At 36.8% G+C, this 22,406-nt stretch overlaps 1 protein-coding gene across 1 annotated transcript; it reads left to right on the top strand.

Moving 5' to 3' along the window:
* The first annotated feature begins 8,603 nt into the window (after nucleotides 1-8,603).
* On the top strand, nucleotides 8,604-21,379 carry LOC136804601 (uncharacterized). The gene is made up of 13 exons (XM_067061206.1): nucleotides 8,604-8,763; nucleotides 10,503-10,750; nucleotides 11,225-11,421; nucleotides 12,784-12,884; nucleotides 13,778-14,067; nucleotides 14,278-14,436; nucleotides 17,432-17,472; nucleotides 17,966-18,066; nucleotides 18,150-18,408; nucleotides 18,673-18,913; nucleotides 19,594-19,724; nucleotides 20,239-20,476; nucleotides 20,783-21,379. Exons 1-13 carry the CDS (start codon nucleotides 8,647-8,649, stop codon nucleotides 21,048-21,050), a joined length of 2,391 nt encoding a protein of 796 aa, XP_066917307.1. The 5' UTR covers nucleotides 8,604-8,646; the 3' UTR covers nucleotides 21,051-21,379.
* The last annotated feature ends 1,027 nt before the right edge of the window (nucleotides 21,380-22,406 follow it).

Here is a 22,406-nt window from a genome sequence, read left to right as displayed (position 1 = left end):
ATTTTTATTACTTCAAATGACCAATTATTAAAGTATCTTATAAAAACTCCATCCCATCTGGAAAAATCTTCGTTCAAAGGGAGGTGCTCTGTATTATACACGTTTTTTATAAGAACAAGCTATGTATGAACAGGCTGCCATGGCCAAAATGTTAAGAACAAGTTAAGAATATAGACTCAAAAACAACCAATTGTACAAAAGTACTCACAAAATGGTGAAACTAAGAACATATTAAGAACATCTTAGGCTTGAAATTCAAAGAGTTTAGAACATCCGAAGGTTTCAAAAATTTTGGGTGTTTTTATAAAAATAAGCTTACACTTATTGCTTATCCACAAATACTCATCCTGAAGTTTTGGTATTCTACATTCACCAGTCATAACTTACTCCTGTGTTGTAGAAAATATTATGCAACTTTGAGAATTTTGAATCTGCACTAATTAAATTGTTGTTATCATTGACTTTTCTAAACCACTAAATGGGTCTAACAAATCATTTATCATAAATAGTTTTTGGTATTTTTAGCGTGTTTATGCAATTATTAGCTTTTTGCATACAAACTTTTCCCATCAAAAATCAAGGGAATGATTATCCAAAAACATCCTCTTCGTACAGAATAGGTTGTACTGTACACGTTTTTTTTATAAGAACATCCAAATTTTTGAAGCCTTAGGATATTCTTAACTTTTTGAGTTTAAAGCCTAAAAATGTTCTTCACCCTTCGAACATCTTGGCGGAGGGGCAAAGAGGCGATTTTTTTCTGTTACTAGATCACTAGTCTCTTTAATTTGACAAGTTAGCCTTCAGGGACAAATTTCAATGAGTCAATACATGATTTTGGTCAAGTTTACATTCTGGTCTGTAATATACTAACTACACAGTTGGCTGAACCAAAATTTTGCAAATCATCTTAAATTATCCATTCTATCACTGGTCGAAATTTCAAGGTCATGGCACTAGTCAATCTTGAGATTCTAAGGGGGGGGGGTCGAGCCCCTATTTACCTAAAATTCGTCCCCGATGAGAAAAATGGCCATAAATTTCATCCCGCTGGCTTTTTGAGCACCAGCTCCTTCATCCCATGTAAAAACTTCAAACCGAGTCATTGAGACTGGGATGTAATAAAACAATGAAAACAACAATTGACACGGAAAATGCAACAAATCCGCAGAAAGCCTTGTGATCACAATATTATAGTACAACTGCATTATATATTCATATGAATTTTGTTTTGAGATGCTCATCGCTAGCCTATGACCAATTGACTCTCTAATAAATACAAACACATACCACATAAACAAACATAATACCACACATATATCATGAAAGTAACCTAAGTACCTCACTCCATCACACAAATATCAAACATACTTGAAGGTACCACGCCCTAAATCATAACACTTGTCTGGACTCGTTCAAAATTCTTATATGACGCCATTACCTTTGTGTGTCAGGTTCCATCAAGGTCTAGGTCATTCGTTGTTTGAGATTTATGATGCTGATACCATGCCCCCCCCCCCACTTTTTTGCAGACCACGCCATACTTTCTTAAAAGTTACTATTTTGCCCAAACCCCACTGTAACATAAGTACCTCCAAAATTCTATGCTTTCTTATTATCTATCCTGTTAGATATGAGCGATGCTCTGGTCCGTTAGAGGGATAGTAAACGCAGGGAGATAGATATGTGTGGAGTCAGGGCGTCAGGACGGTTTGCGGAAAGAAAAATAGCAGGGGTAAAATTTGGAATAAACGTAAACACCTGGAGGGGGAAAAGTACCTATTTCGCAACTTTAAAAAAGAGCGACAAATTTCACCATCCACAACCTCGACCAAAAGTGACTGTACCACCCTTACGTATTCATTCCTCTTTGTGGAGGGGGAAACAATAGATGCGAAGTAGACACTCTCTCTATGTACCTCCGCCACTGTTTACTCCGCCCCAGGCTAACCTCCGTTTTCAAATCCGTCCCACCCTCATCAAAATACAAAATGATTCTTTGAATAATATTTCATGCAAAACTTTCTTTCCAACGGTACATATAACTTATTCTCAAATTAAAAATACGGTCGAGAAAATCTTCTGTTATCCTTCTACTGCTAAACTTACGTCAGTGTTGGTTTTAATGAGAGTTGCTGAGCGATCAGAAATTTATCATATATACAGTCATAATAAAAGACCTTCTACAATTTATGATCAAAATCACCAACGAAAAAAACCTCGCAAATCAGATATCATAAAAACCACAAATATTTCATTTGACCATAAGCTCTATTCCATGCCGCTTTAGAATTCACTTAATTATCTTTCGCCAAAACCTCATTCAAAAATGCAGTACATATCACTCTCTACATCTTTGGACAACTTTTTGAAAAGCATTTCTGGTTAGATATACATCTGCTCTGATCAACAAGTGTAAGCCGAACAATATATTGAATCCAACAAATAAGATTGTATAATCCAGGAACCAAAATTCATCCGTCAACCTCTTTGTGTTTTATTGTGCCGAACTTTCCGATCGAAGGGATGATCGTTTTCCCTTTGACAGGATATGATGCAAATAGTCTGGAAAACGATATAATATCGAAAACTTGTAATACACCTTTTCGACCGTAGCCGCCAATTGCATTTTTTAAAGCGGACATTTTTTGTCCGCTTTATCCCACTAAAACCGTCCCAGTCCGTATTTTACACCTAAAGACAATAGAAAAATGTGCCAAAAAAGGATTGGGTCGAGTTTAGGGGGATAATTAAATAATTAAGTGGCACGCGCCTACGGTCGAAAAGGTGTATATTTTTATCCATACTGTATTTCGTCAACGTTCCCCTTTAAAATATTTTCACTTTCTGTAACCTGCCCATTAGAAAAAAGGACATGACCTTTCCAACATTTTGATCATTCTTAATAACTTAAACAGCTGTGAGATATCATGAACCCACTTTTGGTACTAAGAGAAGACCCAGAATTGTGAAAAAAGAACATATAAAGATACACTTGGATTGAACCTTTTCATATAATCGAAGCTGCAATACCTCAAACTCTACAAGGTGACATAAACTTGTCATTCCTCAGAGAAAGTGCGTTTCATTATTTACTGTGGGTCCTCTTTATACCCTCAAGGAATACGATGCTATACTGTACCGAAACTTTCCAGATAACAGACAATGATTTATCGGGTGATTTACAAATTCCAAAAAAAACAATGTCTTTGAAAAACTCGGTAAAATAAGAGCCTCTCCCCCAGGCTCTCTAATCACGATTACGTAGAACAGCGAAAAACTTGGATAATCACTCATCACGGCTCAAAAATCTTTCAGATCACGATAACATTTTGTCCTCTGATCACGCAATTACGAAGTAAAAATTTCAAAATCACGTAATCACGCTAGAAAAAAGTCCTTAACGCTTGGGGAGCCTCCTGTGAGGGTGCGATTTTAAAAGCCAATTTTTTGGAGAGCTACCACTCCCCCCCCCCCCCGGAGAACTTTATCTCCTTCCCGTTTTCTTAGATATGTTCCCTAGGACCTCCTGAAAGCTCTTAATCTTTTCATGCAAGGCTTTTCAACTATGTCAGCAAAATGAGAGCTGCGTCATATCTTTCTTCGTTTCGAGTGAAAAACTCCTACAAAGGCTTAAAGCCTGGAGCTGTTGTTTAGATTATTATTTATAAGCATCGTTTTAGACTACGAAAGCCAGAATATTGTACCAAACAAAAATAAAATCCATATCACCATTCAAATTTATATTGGTACTAAGCAACATTCTACCAAATAAAGTCAAATAAGCACTTAATAGTTTTTACGATATAAGATTATTTTATTTGTTTAATCAAGCAAACTAAACCTCAGAAACTTCAAACAACTTCAAACAACGCAAAAATATTTGCGTATATAAACGGACTTGTAACTATGGCACTCTAGAAATAAGGTTTGGTTGAAACAAGTCAAATAAAAACATTCTACTTTCTTGCCTGTGTGTTGCTTATTTTAGAATTCTCTGAAAATACAAATATGTGGTATACCCGAGTTCTTTGTTGTCACGACATCAATCTGAGTCACTTGAGTGTAGTTCATATAAGAATGAGATTCAATTTCATATTTCCATCTGCCATCGGAGATTTTGTAACAATCTCCCGAACAATCTAACTAACTCGCCAGTGCATCAGTGTGCATGTAAACATTGGAGGATGTTTTTTAAGATTGGAATAAATTGTATTGTAAGGGTCGATTTTCGAATTCGGCCAATTTTTTCTGCACTGTAATAAGGGTACGACTTTAAAAGGCAAAATTTTAGGCTGCACGTAAGGTCGTTTTTTAATCGAGTGCCCCGGGCTCCAACCCAATTTTTAAAAATTCCAAGCGCTCAGTCAAAACAAAACAGCCAAATAATTTCAAAACCATCCAAGCCTAACTTTGAAAAATCTATACAGGATATAGAATGATTCGGAGCGTCTTTCGAAGTATTTCTGATTTACCACTGATTGCGATTAGTCTTTGGTAATTATTACTTCTCCCTATTGGCCAAAGATAATTACACTATAATGCATAACCACAATTTAGTAAACAAGAAAATTGAGATAATTGAATTTAATTCGAAATTGAATAATTACAAGTCCGCCTATTTCACTGAACAGTAATATTTCCCGAAATTTATCAAGGGAAAATTGTTCAAATGAAATGAAAACACTTCTCTTAAAAACGTCAGAAGCGTATGCTGAAGTAATTTTGCCGCTTAATGCTCCAAACAGATTTTGGAAATCAATCTGAACAAGAAGCCGAAGTGGCACGAGGACCCAGCCACAAAGCGATAGTCGAATGTTTGCTCGTTATTCACTGGAACAAGCTACTAAGTGAGTTTCAGCAGATTCCATCAAATCATTCAAAGAAAAACTTAACGATGCATGGAAAGCCCATGGCTTGAAATACGACACAAGAAGAGTTTAAATAAGATCGGTTAGAGGCCCACGGTGAGCCTAACTTGTAAGTCCCTATACTCATAATAACTATGCGCAAACTTCGTACCAGAAGTCGCAAAAACGAACTTGAAATAACAAAACGCTGCTTCTTCAAAAACAGGTAAACAATACAGCACCAGGAACAGCGATATGCTTAATGAAAGGCCCGATGCTTGGCCAAATATTAATTTCGCATCCTCTTACTTTCTAGTGATGAGGTTAAGATATGAATATTTGTTTGAAAGCAAGACTAAATAATAAAAAATAACCTTTCTCACAGCAACAATTATCTCTAAAACATAAGCTGACCTGAACTAATAATAACCTTAGTAGACCAAGTTGTCTTCAAATGTCACGGTCAACGCCCAGGGGGGGGGCACTTAAGGGACGTGCCGCTGATCAGGGTCCCTTTTTCAGACTCTAGAGATATCTAACAGGGTCCCAAATTTACTAATTTTCAAGATGTGGACCTGACAGGGTCGATTTTTGAAAGGGTCCCAAATTTACCAAACATTCATATCTGACAGGGTCCACTTTTCAAACTCCAGCGGCACGTCCCCGTCGGTAGTCAAGGTCAGTGCCCCCCTCCCCGGGGGGTCAACGAATCAAACTTGCTGATAACTGAGTACACATGTGATATGTTCAACCTTCACCACTAAACCTTGAACTATACCCTAATACAACCTGGACTGCCATCATTTTATGCAAAAAGTAAGAGAGACAAAAATTCCTTTACTGATCTGATTTTGATTTAATCCAAGCACTACTGCTTCCCGTGTTTTCTTCTTTAAGCAGGAATGGAAAGAAAAGGATTTGCTGTCTTAGCCCACAAAATGCTGGATTGTGATAGCAATATTTTGTCTACATATTGCTTACTTATTGAGTTTACAGCCTCAAAGAAAACAAGACGACTTGAAGTCGAAAATTTCGCATAATACTCGAACATCAACGACGAAGACGCGTGAAACGTGACTCCTGCAGCATTATGCATTTTGAATGAAGCGTTACACAAAATATACACAATGTATTGTACACACAGGGCATAGATACCCTGTTTTTTTTAATGAAAAATCTCAATCCATTAAAAAAAAGATTCCTTCAAAAATGCGACTAAAGAATTCCATTCTATAAAGCGTAAACAAAATCTTTCAATTCAGAATAATTCAGAGAACTGCAATGTACTTGAGAAAAATAATTAAAAATTTTTTTGAAAATGAAAAAGAAAAAATAAACTTTTCATTCTTTGATGCCAGAAACCTCGTTTTGTGCTTTGAAGGAACTTGTGATAAAGACTTCTTTCACTTTCACATTGTACTTTTCCAGAAAAGATTTGAATATGGGGGGGTTGGAGGGTATAACATTTTTTGGAAACCCCCCCCCCATGGACATTGTGACTTTTGATCCCTGAACAACAGGTCTAACCCCCTCGCCCCGGACAAGCATCAGTTGATCCCATCGAGAGCAAGTTTACCCCCCCCCCAGGACAAGGCAAATGTTGTAGATTTTTCACTACCCCCCTCCAGACACTATATCCCCCACCCCCATGTACGGACATTTTCTGGAAGGGCCAATTAAAGGCAAAAAGCAGTTGAGTATTGAGCTCCAGCTTCTGGACTAGAAAATTGCAGGGAAAAAACTAGCCAACTTTAAGCTTTAAAGAAATAATACTCCTTGAGATTAAACTTTGACTCCTTCATAACTACTTTAAACTGCATCCCATTAAACAAACCCTTCCCAATATCTTGCCGTTCATCCAGTGAAGAATATATAGAGGAAAGATTCCAGAAAAGTAACAAGAATCTTAGTGCGGAAATGGGAATCTTATACAAACAACGGTACCATGATTCAAAATGAAAATCCTAATTAGCAAAAGGTGTATCAAGATCGGTGAAGTTTGATTGGAGCTCTATTAGTTTAATTTATTACTTTGTTGCCCATTCTTTTTACATTCCGACGGCTTATTAGCAGACTCCCACGCTAAAGCTTAAAGAGCGAGCCAATATCTATCATCCCATCGGGAAGGAAAAGCTGGAACTTTTACTAACCAAACTCATCTAGCACCAATCAAAATTCATCGGATACACATTGTGCAGTGGCGTATGGTGGGCTGGATCCAAATGTCCTTTATACGGGGGTGAAAATAGGTTAATTTGAAATCTGCTGTACTGTACACCCCACCTTACCCACCGTAAATCACCGTACAATGACAATGTACGGCAGTGTCTAGGCAAGGTCGTTTCGATTATACGAAAATCATTGCTGAATTTCAATTTGACATGATTTCTAAGAAATATCATGAGATGGGCGCGGGTAACTTGCATCAGTGGAGGCAGGAGATTTGAGGGCATGCATAGCCCTCAAGAAATGAATGACCCGCTTGGTCATTAAAATACAAAGTTAAATCAAAACAAAAATGGTAGGTTAGAGCTGCAAGCGGAGCTGCGTAGTTCATTTGTTTTGAAATTTTGCTGCTTTGATTGGTCAAATGCTATGCAAGTTACCCTCCGCTCCACTGATGCAAGTTACCCGACTTCAGTTCACGGTACTTGCTAAAAAACTGACTGTTTGTCACAACTGGTTTCACTATTAACACATAACTATCTGGTGAAAAAAGGGAAAAATATCATACCTGTGCTGTTTGTAGTTTTGGTGAAGAAGAGAAGAGAGGGTTAATAATGTTGTTTTTCTGGCGGAAAATTAACTCTTTTTGTACTACTTACTGAGCATGATCAATTTGTTGGTGCATTCACTAACTACACAAACATAAAATACTTAGTAGTAAACAAATATTGAACCTCTTTAGACACTCTACAGAAGACCAGAAAACATGATAAAAATTTATACCAGCAGCAAGTTTCAGCAAGCATGTGCAATCAAGCAGCCATGTTTACAAAGGCTTGGTTACACTTCTTGCACTAGCGTATTTTATTTATTAAGAAAAGTCCTGTTTTTTATCACTTTTTATCTTTGTGAGTGAGTCCACCTTTAGAATATTGGCCGTAGTACGCCTGCAGCTAAACGCCCACGCCATAATTTGCGCCCCAAAAAATGTCTCGCCACATACATACATACACGGAAGGCTATCGTAATACTTTCGCTAAGCGAAATTACTAAATATTTAATCTTATTATTGCAATATATTGACAGGTAAAACGTGAAGCCTTAAAACCTGGTACTTCGCTTTTATGACAAAGGGTTGAATCTCTTTGTCGTATCAGAAAACAAGTGTAGCTATCAGTGCCGTAGGAAGCATTTTCATATTGGGGGGGGGGCTGAAGTTTAGTGACACCGCGAGGGCCAACCATGGTTTGGCACGAGGGGGGAAATTTGAAAATTTGAGCTCTAGATTGCTTAAAAATGCACATAAAAGACAATTATGACAAATTAAAAAAGAAAAACTTTGCATTTTGCAAAAAAACTATTTTTGAAAAAATTATTGGGGGGGCATAGCTATTGAAACAATGGCTAGTCGGCTGCTTTGTTCGGCTTTCGAAGTCACGCTAAAGTTTTCGATTATATTTTACACTTAATGAACTTCAGTGACTTCTTATATCCCAGACCACTATATTAACGCAAAATTTCATAATTTGATTACTGATAAAAACCTGACCATCCCATCATATTCTAATAGAATTTTCAGCTTTTGTGTTCGTAAAATCGCATCAAAGAGTCTGGAGTATTTCGCGAGAAAATGGGAGATAGAAAATTTTATTCTATAATTTTCATTTTACTGGCCACTTTCCATCACACATTCGCAAATTTTCGAGGAGCGCAAATAACTTGGAAACCTATTGATAACAAGGGAAAGGTATATAGACCATTTACATAATTTTTGAAATTTGTTCATGCAACATATCCTTTGAAGTGGACTCGTTACAACTCTTCAGCTCTATTAGCTATTTTAAAAATGTTCAACATTTTAAGGGCCGAAGTCTCACTTACCTACCTAAGTCGGACCTCATGAATTCTTCTTTTTCAGTTATCTTTATCCATCCATTGCCGTTCGTATCTCGTTTTCATTCATTCATTTTTTGCTTCACAGCCGTAAAGAAGTAAATACTTTAATTTTAATGTTTCGCGACAGCTTAGTTAGATTTCCATACCCTAGCCAGTTTCATTACAGGTCGTTCAGGAGTGCGCTTTGTCTGCTTGTCTATTCATTTCCTTTGAAAAATTGTATTTCCTAAATTTCCCTTGCAGGTTACTTGCATCACAAAGCTCTTCAAGCACACAATTAACCACCACATTTTTCCGTCCATTCATCCAGAGCCGCACTCGCTTAAATTCAGTCTTTCTAAGAGTCAGGGTTAAGAGATCTGATCCGCACATACACGGCACTTTATAAACTTTCTATTAATTCCCACCCCTAACACTATCCTGGCCATGTCCCTGCTTTATCCAAGATTGATAAAAAAATTCAAAATTTCTCAGACATACATGGCTTACTTCCAAAATGTTCTCAAAACTTTTCTGGTTGTCTGTAATTTTTTTCCTAAATTTTCTTCGACATCTCATGTATAATTATGATAACTGATAGCAATATTATAGAGCCTCAAGTGGCTCTCTTATGTCTAGATATATTTCTCTTGTAAAATGATTTCGGCAAAATACACGCAGAACGAGATTTCTCACTGAAATATTTGATTTCGAATCTTTCTAGGTCCAGCCGCCTTTCTTTGTCTCATCATTCAAAAAGATTTGATTGTGGTTTCAATTCTATTTGATGTCATTTATTCTTTGATATCGAGTCTATAGATATCTGTCCGTAAAGGTGTAGGTGAAATAGGGATAGCAATATCGTACAATGTTTATGCCGCTTGACTCGCTTTTTGAAGGACCGGAGTTCAGTACTTACCGTTTTACTACGGAACTGCTAATAGTAATTTAATATGTTGAAATGAGATTCGGATATCGTTCCTCTGATATAAGTCTGTAGGTAAACTTGTGGTGCGCCCTGACACACATGAGGTTTGATCTGCCTCGCACCAAACTCCGCTCTTCCATTGTCGTTCGAGTGTCAAAGTGGATATCATGCATAGCCTAGCAGCGTGCGTCGCAATGTCTGTTCGATGCTCTGACACCAGCATGTCTTTCATATTATCCATCTGTAATGTAAGGTATTAAATCATTTACACATTTTTTTATAAGCAACCTCAATTTTTCTGCTCAGGGCTGGAGTTGCTAAGGATTTTCCGGATTTCAGCCAAAAACTTGCTAATGGATTTTGAGCCAAAAATGCATAGCAACTTCAAAAATTATTTTTTTATCTCATTTTATGTCCAAAAACACCCAAATTTCGTATTCAAATACCATGCATCTATAGGCATATTTTAATGCCGAAAATGCCTCTTTTTTAGGTTTTTCATTGGTTGCTTTCCCGGTTTCGGGGCTAGGTTGCTAAGGCCTATTTGTTTAATTTTGTGGCCATTCTCAGGGCTGGACTTGAAATGCTTATCATAAATAGAGTATGAATAAGTTCAACATTTTCTGAAAATGATACAATAAGTATATAAGTATACATTCAGTTTCTTTTTATTTTGACTTTAGATTGAGATTACTTACCGCGTGGGCTGGAGACGGGGTGCAAAGCCGCATAATTTATGCATCACAAAACCGACCAATGAGAACACGGGAAGCAGTTTTATTTACTTTCGCTTTCGAGACGGTCAAACGCTGCCCATCAGGAAAGCCACTTATTATTGCAATGCTGACGTCAGCAAACGCAGTGATTGGATGGTTGGGCAAAATACTTTTCAGTATCAACTGACACCGGAATTGAAGAACTTTGAAGTAGGGTAAGAAAAATTGATCATGTTTCTCCCCTAACTCTTCAAACCTTTCCTCGATTAGTCAAGTTGTATTTGAGTTGGCTTAATCTGGGTGGGCTAGGTTCTTCGTATGACCCACCGAGTTTACAAGGATATAAATTCTACGACTTTTGATGAAGCATTCGATTGACACGATTTCTTTATTCGTTATTGGACAAGTTAATTCTTTCATATACCTTTAGTGTAAATTTTGTTGATAACAGAAGCTTTTTGTTATTGCAAGAACGGAAGAAGATCGCTTGATAAGAAACGGACAGCTCAAGTAATGGGGAGACCAAATAGGCCAAGGTTTTCTCAGCAGGAGAAAAATTATATAATCTTCTGCCACACTTTTGTTGAAATTCCAATAAATTTTTCGATTCCTAGAAAGGGCTCGGCATTGGACGTGTTAAATCCATTATATTGATAAGGTCAAGATCTGTTTCAACATCTCATTCACAGGTTCAGTGGTTGCTGTTGGAAAGGGATCACAGGAATCAACCGAAGCAAAGCCCAATGGATGGTCTGGACACGAGTCGATGTTACTAAGCAACACTACAACAAAGATGGTATCCAAGTTATCAATTCATCCCCAATCACAACGTTTCAGCCATTTGTGTATGCCATCGTTGGTTGTCACTATAAATTCAAAATTCCAGGTAAAAAGAGAAGTCACGTAAACGGTATAAAAAGTGAGGTCTGAATCGCTATGAAAAAAAGGGTGCTCAACACATAGCTTCATATATGCATAGATTGGTTTTAAAGGCTAAAAATAGTACCGTGCGTTGGTATTAGACCCCTCGTCGACACCCCTCTTCTAATTTCGACATCCTTCTTTAGAAATAGAAATAATAGGAAGGTTGGAATCAGTGGTGGACTCTTCAACTGATATTGCTAAGCAAAGAAACTTTTTTCAATCAGCGATTCCGACTTTCCTATTATTCTTATCTCTAAAAAAGGGTGTCGAAATTAGAAGAGGGGTGTCGACATTAGACCAAGCAACTTACGGTAAAGGTTGAGTTATTATTCTCAACTTCAGTTGTCGAGTTAGAATCTGAGAATGTGTGTCTGTGTGTGTGTATGTCCCAAAACTTTGGGGCAGCCTGGAGACTTCAAAAATTGTTCGATTTGGCTGAAATTTGGCACACTTGTTCCTTGGGTGGTTATCTGGGGGTGCTTTTTTCATTTTTCAAAAATTTGATTTTTGGGGCTTGGGGACGAGTTTTTCGCCAAAACGAGGCTAAAACTTTGGGGCAGCCTGGAGACTTCAAAAATTATTCGATTTGGCTGAAATTTTGCAAAATTGTTACTTGGGTGAATATCTGGGGGAGCTTTTTTCATTTTTTGAAAATTTTGATTTTTGGGGCCTGGGCACGAGTTTTTCACCAAAACGAGGCTAAAACTTTAGGGCAGCCTGGAGACTTCAAAAATTGTTCGATTTGGCTGAAATTTTGCACACTTGTTCCTTGGGTAAATATCTGGCGGTGTTTTTTTCATTTTACAAAAATTTAGATTTTTGGGGCCTGGGGACGAGTTTTTCGCCAAAACGAGGCTAAAACTTTGGGGCAGCCTGGAGACTTCAAAAATTGTTCGATTTGGCTGAAATTTTGCACACTTGTTCCTTGGGTGAATACCTGGGGGTGCTTTTTGAATTTTTCAAAAATTTTGATTGTTGGGGCCTGGGAACGAGTTTTTGGCCAAAACGAGGCTAAAGCTTTGGAGCAGTCTACAGGCCTCCAAAATGATCGGATTTGGTTGAAATTTGGCACACTTGTTCATTGGGTGAATATCTGGGGGTCTACAATTGGGCCTATGAATGATTTGAAGCCACTGAGCGCACGTTCGACCATGTTATAATTATTTTCAAAAAGAATTTTCTAATCGTTGACGTTGCTTGACAAAATGTTTCATGAACTATGTATCTTTTTAGAGAATGTCAAAATCTCGGTATTTTGGGAGATTTAGGTAGAACATAGAAACTGTGAAAATCACATCAAACAACTTCATACTTTTTTCTTTAGTTTTCGATGCGGACGATGATATCGTGAAATGTCGTTTCGCAAAATACTTTAACGAATACGCTGATGGATGTACTAATTTACCGAACGCTTCTCTTGATAGGGTGAGAAATTCATTTGTGGGAAGGATATCCACCTTCGTACTATAAGACACCCCCTTCTCACAGACCCACTGGGAACCCTTCCCACTGGAAAAATTGGTCAAAATATCGTCCCCGGTGGGAAATTATCCTCCAATTTTTGCCCCCACTGAAAATATTTAAATAAAACCAATCCTCACTAGAGAGAAGATATTATGATATTTTTCCCATTTTCTTTCTTAAAAACAAACTAAATTAAATCCCCGGCCATTCAGGGCCATTGGAAAATGTGGTCAGTTTCATACTTCTCGGGTAAGTTATGGCATGTCTCAAAACCTGAAAATTACCATAATTTTTAGATCGCATTAGTCGAAAGAAAATGACCAAACAAATGACTGAACATGAAGGGTACTACTATGATGTAGTGTGTAACCTAAAAACCGCAAAAAATGATTATTACGTAATAATCGATGACGTCGTCAAAACTAAAAATTGAATTTCTCAAGAATGGTTTATCCAATTGTCTTCAAACTCTCACCAAAGATGTATCTTACTAAAGTCGATCATTTGAAAGAAAACCTTTTTCGAAATTTTGATGACGTCAGCAGAAATTAGTGAAAAACGAAAAATCCTATTTTCTATATCGACTAATGCGATCTAACAATTATGGTAATTTTAAGACATGCCATAATTTACCCGAGTTCCCGAACGTTCATATGCGTAATTATATCCAGCCTTTTTAGTCTTTGGGTATGTGCCATAAGGTTTATTGTCTAATTCAGTCATGTAAATTGATAAAGTGCTACAAATTAATTCTTACAGACATTTTTGAGACGCTTCTACGATGTTTTGAATATTAGCCTTCAATGTCAGTTCCAAAGTTGCTTCCAAGTCTAGTTTCACTATTTAAATTTTAGGAGCGATGCATTTTACACTTCAAAGCGCCCTCTGTAACCGGGCGCTACGTCGTCTCACTGAAAGTTGAAGATTTCAACGAAGCCGAATCAACGCAACCAAAAAGTAGCGTTGGTTTACAATTCGTTGTCATGGTATCAAAGAACAGGTTCAGCCAATCATGTGATGTTAAACCAACATTCGTGGAAAAGAAAGATGGTGGATTCGGGACACCAAAATGTTTCCGTGGCGAAGTTGGAGTACCGGTTGAATTGGAAATGATGGCTAGAAGTGAACATGGAAGTGATACGGTGTAAGGCGAGAAAATTCTCCCGAGTCGAATTTCAATTCTTGTTCCTTTATTCTGACTGGTGTTTAATTTTCATGCAAAGGTTTGACTGCTGTTTGTATTATTATTAAAAACAAGGCAACTGTTTATTATTGTGATTAACTTCAGGATAATTCTTCTTTTACTAAGTTGTCATCCCATGGAATCTTTTTCCTATACACAATTTTAATCTAGGGTGGAGATTTTGACGAGCTCTCCAATGCTGAGTAACGCTACAAGTCACGTAGTTCTCGATAAAGAGTCTGGGAAGAAGTACCTCAAGAAGATTTTGCGGTGGCTTCCGACTCGCAAAGGGTTTCATTTTGTCTGCTTTGTCGCACTTACTAAATACGGGTAAGTCATTAAAAGAAACGATTCTGATTGTCCGACTTTTACTTGTGTGCTTCTTCAAGAAGGGGGCATGGGTGTTTCTTCATAAAGTTGGGGAGGGGCTCGTAATTATGCATGGGCAAGTGAAATTGTCTGCCTTCTCAATACGTCAGATCTAAACCTGATTGCATTTCTACAAATGATAAAACAGGGTTACAATAGGGGAAGTGTGATATTTTGACGAGTTGCCGAACGAAAGAAAGAAATCGTAAATCAAGAGAACGTTTTAAAATGAGGAAATTTAAAAAGTATTTTGTGAATGATGGACTGAATTCTGTCATAAACCTTTCGAGCACAGACATAACGTATCATCAAAAGGTTTTGTTATCCTTAGGATCAGGTTTTATTCCTTCATCAACTAATAACATCAAAGAGGAGGAAATCCTTATCTTAGAAGGTTTTCGTGCTATGGATCGAATAGGCGACCTTGACGAGAGATTGACAGAAACGCAGGATGAAAGTAACAACAACGATACCAATACAGTGAATGAGCAAGAAATAAATGATACACATGATAATTTTACCAGGGATAAACGTATACCACGTAATTTGAAGTATTCACAACCTCGAGAGAGAGACCTGCATAACGGTGTCACAAAGCAGCTTCATAAAGAACTTGATGAACTGAATCAAAAATGTATAAATCTTGCTCGTTCAAAAAAGAAAGCAAGAAATGATAATCTACCGAAAGTGCTCCGCAACGCACTCTCAGAACTGAAATCATTAGTCAAACAAAAGACTATTGATATCAGAAAGGTTGATAAAGGAAATCTGATACTCATCATTGATTTTGAGCAGCGTAAGATAATTGAAGAAACGAACATAACAAAAATAGCAGAATTATGCCCCAACCAATCATCCAACTGGGAAGAAAATAGAAGATTTGTTGACCAAAAAATGACAGAACTTTATAAAGTTGATTTTATTACGAGAAATGAATTAACAGCAGTAACCGGTATCCTTCCTGGGGGTGCCGAGGGCAATTTGAAAAACAAGGATGGTACTAGAAAAGATACTCGTGCAATTGATTCCAATGAATGTTTTGTTCAACAGCCTACACCATATATCTACCCCCTACTTAAAGCTCATAAGTTAGATATCGAAGAATTGAGGAACATCAAACCGAATGAAGTTAGCCTCAGAATTCCTGCCCGTCTTGTCGTAGGTATGTCATCATGTCAGATGTCTCGTGCCCAATCCTGGCTAGAGGCATTTCTCACACCTCTATCGTAAATTTGAATACACAAAAGACTCGACCACTATCTTGATTGACTTTGATGAATTGAACAACGTTGCTAGAAATGAGTCATGGGATTTTACAGATTTGATTTTGTTTGGAATTGACGTCCAAGCATGGGGTACAATGCTTGGTAAAATTTGAATATCTGAGAATCGCCTTAATGGACTGTTTTGATAAATGTACGACTTGGTCCTTTGAAATTAAATCAAGCTTATTAGATTTGATCATTTACACCCTTGAAAATCAACAAATCATTTGGGACAATAAATTTTACATTTTGAATAAAGGTATCCCTACCGGTGGTAAGCATTGTGTCCCACTGGCAAATATCTTTCTGAGCTATATCATGAGAGACTTACTGAATTCCAACCCAGACTTTAAAGCAACGTTTGATCAAAATTTGAAATTGTGGAAAAGATTCATTGATGACTGTGGAGGAGTTTTTCTTGGGAAAGAAGATTTTCGTGAATTCTTTGAACTCTTGAATAGACAATTCAACAAATTTGATCTTTTTCTTACCCATGAAATATCTTCAGAATCTATCCACCTACTCGACATTGAAATTTTCATCGAAAACGGCCAGTTCCATACCCGTGAATTTCGCAAACAAACAGCATCCAACTCCTTTGTTAAGTTCGGATCAGCGCACCCTAGCCACTGCTTTAAAGGTATCGTAAAAAGTCAGCTACTCAGACTCCGCCGCCTATGCTCTAGAGACTGTGATTTCCTTCAAGCCGTTGAAAAATTGAGAGAAAGATGTATCAATTCTGGATATTGTCCGCAAATGGTGGATAACATCTTACAACAAGCTCATACCCTCCAGAGAAACCTTACCCCTACTGGACGTTCAGAAACCGAAGTTAATGCTGTTAGATGGGTCATTCTCTCAGGTACATCATATGAAAAAACAGTTGAACGCTTTGCTAGTCGTATCAACAAAACCCTCAGTCATCATCAAATTAAACTTGATATTGTAAAATGTAACGGTTCTTCAATCGGTAGTCTCTTGTTTCAAAACCATATCAAAAGTAACTTTCCACAAGCTTGTTCTCGGCGTTGTGTTGTTTGCTCCAACGATATTCGTAACGAAAATAGTCATATTGAATCACCAACCAATGGTCGTAGTTATCCTGTTGACAGTTCTTTATCGTGTTCAAACTGTGGTAGGTATCTATTGTATTTCGTGCTCGTGCTTATCACTCTATGTTGGTAAAACTACCACAAAATTTGGTCAAAGGTTTAAGGAACATTTCCAAAAATCACGAACCTCGGCAGTTTTGGAACACTCGAAAACTTGTAGTGTTGGTAAAGAGAAAACTGACTTCTCAGTTCAGTACCTTGAAAACATGTACTCTAGAGGAAAGTACTCTTTGTCTGAAAGGGAGTACTTATGGAATGAACGTTTAAGAGGTGTCCTGAATATCCAGAAAACGTTGAAAAGTTAATTTGATAGTTTGATTATTTTGATTTTGTCCTTATACTTCGTCTCATTTTATCATTTTACTTGCACTTTTAATAACCTAATTTTTATTTATTTTTAGAACACTAAATAATTACTGATGATGATATTAATATATCGAAACATGTTTAAAAATAAAAATTAACATTACTCCTGTCAAGTTCGTTCGACTATGTCTTGCTATTGACTTATTATTTTAAAGAGTACTGTTCCGTTCATTCCTCTGTTCTTACACGTGAGCAATTCTTATTCTGTTTCAGTCGCGCGTCCTCGAAATTCTGTCAGCTGATCATGATCGGAGGTAGGTCGTTTTCTACTTACTTAAAGGTTTTATTGTTCCCGTTTCTTATTAGACACATGTTTCAAATAAGGACGGTGTCTCCCTATTGTTATATTGTGCTGAATAAACCAAAGATGTTTTTCTTTTCATTTTTCTGACCAATCATGCTCCACGTCTGTGTCAATTCAATATCATAAGGCTTGTAAATTAAAATCGATGAGTAAGCAAACAATATCACTCTTATCATTAAAAGCAAAACCTTTCACATAACTTTCCGTGTTGATATTTCATGGATCCCGAACCAACATCAAGCCATTCCTTAAACGAAGCTATCCAAGCTTTAAAAGTGAAATTTCAAAGGGGCCACCAATAGAATATTTATCTTAAACAAAAGCCTCTGCTTAAATTTCTGACGCTAAAGCAGTTGCACCGCAACGGCCTTTATTTTATTTGCCTTGTTGACTCATTTCGATTACTCAAGTCAAACCTCGTTCTCTACTATTCTTTTCGTTAGACCTCGGGTTAAACAGAAATCGAATCATGGAAATTATTCCTGAACCTGGATCTATCGTTCCGATAAATATCCACCAAATCATCATCAAATTTCGCAGAACGGTAAGGAAATTTCACCTAATGTTTATATTTTCTCCCATCACCATTATAACAAATCGTTCATCTGTTGATGTTTTTTACTACAGATCAAATTGTATTCAGTAGACGAAATCGATGCTTTTATCTATGACGTCAATCAAAAAGCTGTTGCTAAGGTGATCAAACATCGTGACGTCATTATTTTGAATTCCACCATTTTGGTGATCAACTTACGTGATTTTGTGCGTGACTACGTGAAGAAATATCGATTGATCGCGCAGAGACTAGTGACAAGTGACCCAGAGGATTTTTGTGTTTCACAGCCTCGTATCCAATATGCAGATTTCGTCATGGCGTCAGAACGAGGTTAATGAGGGTTTAGATATACTTTTTAGATTATTCAACATTGTCCCTTAAATTCTTGAAGTCTTTTAGACCACGATGGTAATGAACAATGTTAAATGATAAATAGAGATTCAAAAACGACTTCTATTGGCCTAGAATTTCGAAGGTTATTACGTCTTTTTAACAGATTGCAAGGCAATTGTAATGAATTACGACCTTCCATAAATCATCGGAAATTGTGTCTTTTGAAAATCAATATCCAGTCTTTTATTTGTTCACTATCAGATCCTGTCGAAGTGAAATGCGAAAAAAACGGATTCACAGTTTCAATCAACAAGTCTTTCTTTGCACCTTACCAAATGATCAAAGCTCATCTCGACCAATCAGAATGCACAGCTAGACTAGGTTCAGGTCACATGACAATATCCACCAATTACAGCGCTTGTTGGACACGTGTTGTGGCAAACACTACCCATATAACCTACTTAAATACTTTCCATTACGCTATCAAAATACCAAGCTTCAGGTAAGATATACAGTTGGTGTTCTCTAATTCGATTTCAAAGGGAATTGAGCTTTCATCGAATAAGGGAGCGCATTAAATGGTAGATCGTCGAATTAGATAACATCAACTGCAACTAGCAAAACAAATAAGCTCCTTGTATCAAACTCATAACTCATTACCATGATGGGCATCATCTTACATGAAGGCTTCACCCTTAGCAAACTTAAAGAGTTAAAAAATCATGCAGGTGTTCTTCTATAAATGCATTTTGATGATAACAGATTAAGTGAGCCATTATTTGGTCAAGGATTTGGACAGGATTGAAAAATAGGGTATCTTAGTTTAGACAACCAACATTTTGCTTCTTGAACAAAGTCATCACATTGACGTCATAAAAGAAGCAATGCATTGACTTTCTCACTTTTGAAATTCACAATAGCGAGTTAATGTATGTGTGTTTTTCAGCGACGGAGAAAGTAAGGTTCTAATTTGAGTAGATCCTGACCAGCTGAGGACGACGGTAAATCAGCACTTTTACCGTCCTCGATTTTGCGGGGCGGAATTGCGGGTTTTTCCAAATCGCTTCAGTCACTATACCGTCCTCAAAAGTGCAAATACATAAACTCGGTAATAAAAAAAGGCAGGGCGAAAGGCGGGCTGTCTAAACTAGACTCTTATGTCATGCCGTCATTTCACGTCAGGCACAACGATGAAATCGTCAAGAAGCGACCAATCGTTTGCACTGTAGAAAGAAGCTTCAACCATACAGATGAAGAAGGACGGAATTCGTTGGTGAAAAAAGATGCTGCAGCTGTCTACATTCTGCCTCATAGTGAGTGAGCGTTCGTCAGCCTTATCTGATCATGATATTCATAACGTGATGTTTTGTATGGTAACGCCCAAAAAACTCGGTTGTTTTCCACTAATTCTAAATTTGAATAATAAAACTAGTGTAGTGGCAAACGCCCGGGTTATCTTGGGTGCTTCTGTATTAACCATTACGTCGTGAATTTCATGAATTTGTAGTTGTCTAGAGTCTTCCTGAGAACAGCAGCACTCCATACTCGAGTACGTAGAAAATTCTTTACTTTAGATTCTACATTTTGACCTTTAAAGGTTTTATTTTTACATAAGCGTTTCCGTTTCATGTCAGACACATATATCATATCAGGACAGTGTCTTGCTATTGTTATATGATATAAGCAAAAAAGTGAATTTTGCTTCACATCCGTGTCAATTCAATGTGAAAAAGCTTCTAAATTAAAATTGATGAGTAAGCAAACGTTATCACTCTTATTTAAAAACTAAACCTTTAATTCTCAAACGCGGTATCATTCATTACATAGGTCCGATCGGGCGGATACTGGTGACGTTCGAAATGTACATTGACGAAGATTTTATCCACAAATATCAACCGTACGAATTCCCTTTGAAACTGAAAGAACAGCGATATCTGTATTTCCAATTGGTTTTGAACACCACTCATGAGAGCATCAATATTGTGTTAGACTCTTGTTACACGAAGACCGAATCCATAATGGGACAATGGAACGGCAGCCGAAAATACTATTTCGTACGCAACAGGTATTTAATCTATCATTAGTTGTTCAATATGCGATGTGCAAAGACTTTTTTAAGTATCACGTGTGTCTATCTAGCGTCATAAAGCCTGTAAGATAGACAGAAGTGAACTACCTAAGGTTTTTGAGGGAACTGTTGAAATTTTCTCAAATATTCAATTTACTCTCTTTCCCTCTTTTCCTCCTTGTTGACGGAAAATAGAAGGAGCCTTTAGCCTAGAAGCCTATGAATTTTGCTCAAAAAGAGACCTCGTGATCCAAATCACTTTTCTAAATCATCACAGATTCTCACACAGCATTATTGTTTCAGATGCGGTGATGCAAATTCCTTCCAAATGCTCAACCAAACGACCAATCAGGTTCTTCGGTTTAGTTTAAACCCTGCTTACATTGAACATTTCTCCAAAGATATTGGGCTCTTTTTCCACTGCGATGTTTCCATTTGTCGAAAATGTTATTTTGGTTGCCAAGACGTCAATATACCTAACGTTAGACGCATAAAGCGCTCTTTTGATGTACGTGCAGAGGACAATGAAATTTCGTTTGGGATTGGTGCAGGACAAATTAAACAGGTGTAAGATTAAAACAATAAGCAATCCGAGATGACAAACATTTTAATGTGGGAATCCATTGACAGTTGGCTAAACATACATATTATATTTGAATTTATTGTGTGGTGAATTGTCAATGGATTGGTTCATCTATTTTTGTGATGAATGGTTGAAGCTTTAGAACTTGATGAAGTTGATCAAATGAAATTTAACATCTATACCAACTTCGTTTGTTTGCATTTTCAGAATTTGTACAATTTGGAGAGGATTTAATTCAGGGGAAATTTTAGGCACTTGTAAATAAAAAATTACTTGGTATTTTGACAGTTTATACTTAAAAATACTGATTTTAGATTTATGTCCTAAAAAAGATTAAATTTCTTTTATATTGGCCGGTATTTAATTTGGCGAATGATCAACTTTCAAAATTTTAGTGTGTTTTACCAAAAACCGTCAAATTTAATCCCCGCTAAAATTAATAGTTTAACCCTATTTTTATCAGGGGGGGGGGGTGTTTTCCACCAGGCTGACACTCTTTAGCTAATAGCTCACTGAAAATTTTTTTTAACACTTTGAAAGTTTTTGACTTTCAATGTAATCCTATTAGTAGCATGTATACCAAATTTTACAATTATACACCGAACCAGATCAGGTTTTATGACTTTTTTGTGCAGGCATATCATAAAATCCAGCTAAAACCCTGTAAAATCCCAAAATCTTAAATTTAGCATAACTTTTGATCTAGGCATCCAACTGACTTAAAATTTTGACAGGTTTTAGGTATCAATAATAAATTTTTAATAATATTTTAACCCTATTCGGCCTAGGGGGGGGGGCTCTTTCTGTTCGGAGGTCAAACTATTGGTAATAGCTCCTGAAATAATAGAGCTTTTGACGTGGAATTTTCTGTAAATTCCTAACTTTTATTTAGCTTCAAAAAAAAACAAAAAAATTGACACCTGAAATTTTTCACATCTTGAGCATAATGACATTTCTAACAGTAACATGTCACAAAAATTGACACTTTTCCAATACAAATTTATTTTTAATGTCAAATATATCGTTTAATCCGTAATTTATTGAATATTTAGGATATGATAAGCAGTTTAAACTCAGGCAACTTTTTTCTAAAGCCTTTGTTAGAAATTTTCCTAACTCCACTTTCAAAACTTTATGGTAAATTTGAATATACAAAGGACTCGACTGATATCCTTATTGATTTTGATAAACTGAATGAACTAGCGACTAATGAATCATGGGATTTTTCAGATCTCATCTTGTTCGGTATCGATGTTCAAGCCCTGTATCCTTCTGTGAAATTCGAGCATCTCCGAAAAGCTTTAATGAACTGTTTTGATAAATGCACTGATTGGTCTATTCAAA

The sequence above is a fragment of the Clytia hemisphaerica genome, unplaced genomic scaffold (genome assembly GCF_902728285.1).
Source record: "Clytia hemisphaerica strain Z4C2 unplaced genomic scaffold, Clytia hemisphaerica genome assembly, whole genome shotgun sequence".
Classification (NCBI taxonomy): Eukaryota; Metazoa; Cnidaria; class Hydrozoa; order Leptothecata; family Clytiidae; genus Clytia; species Clytia hemisphaerica.
Note: the sequence above shows the minus strand (reverse complement) of the source record. Positions and strands in the feature narration are given on the sequence as shown.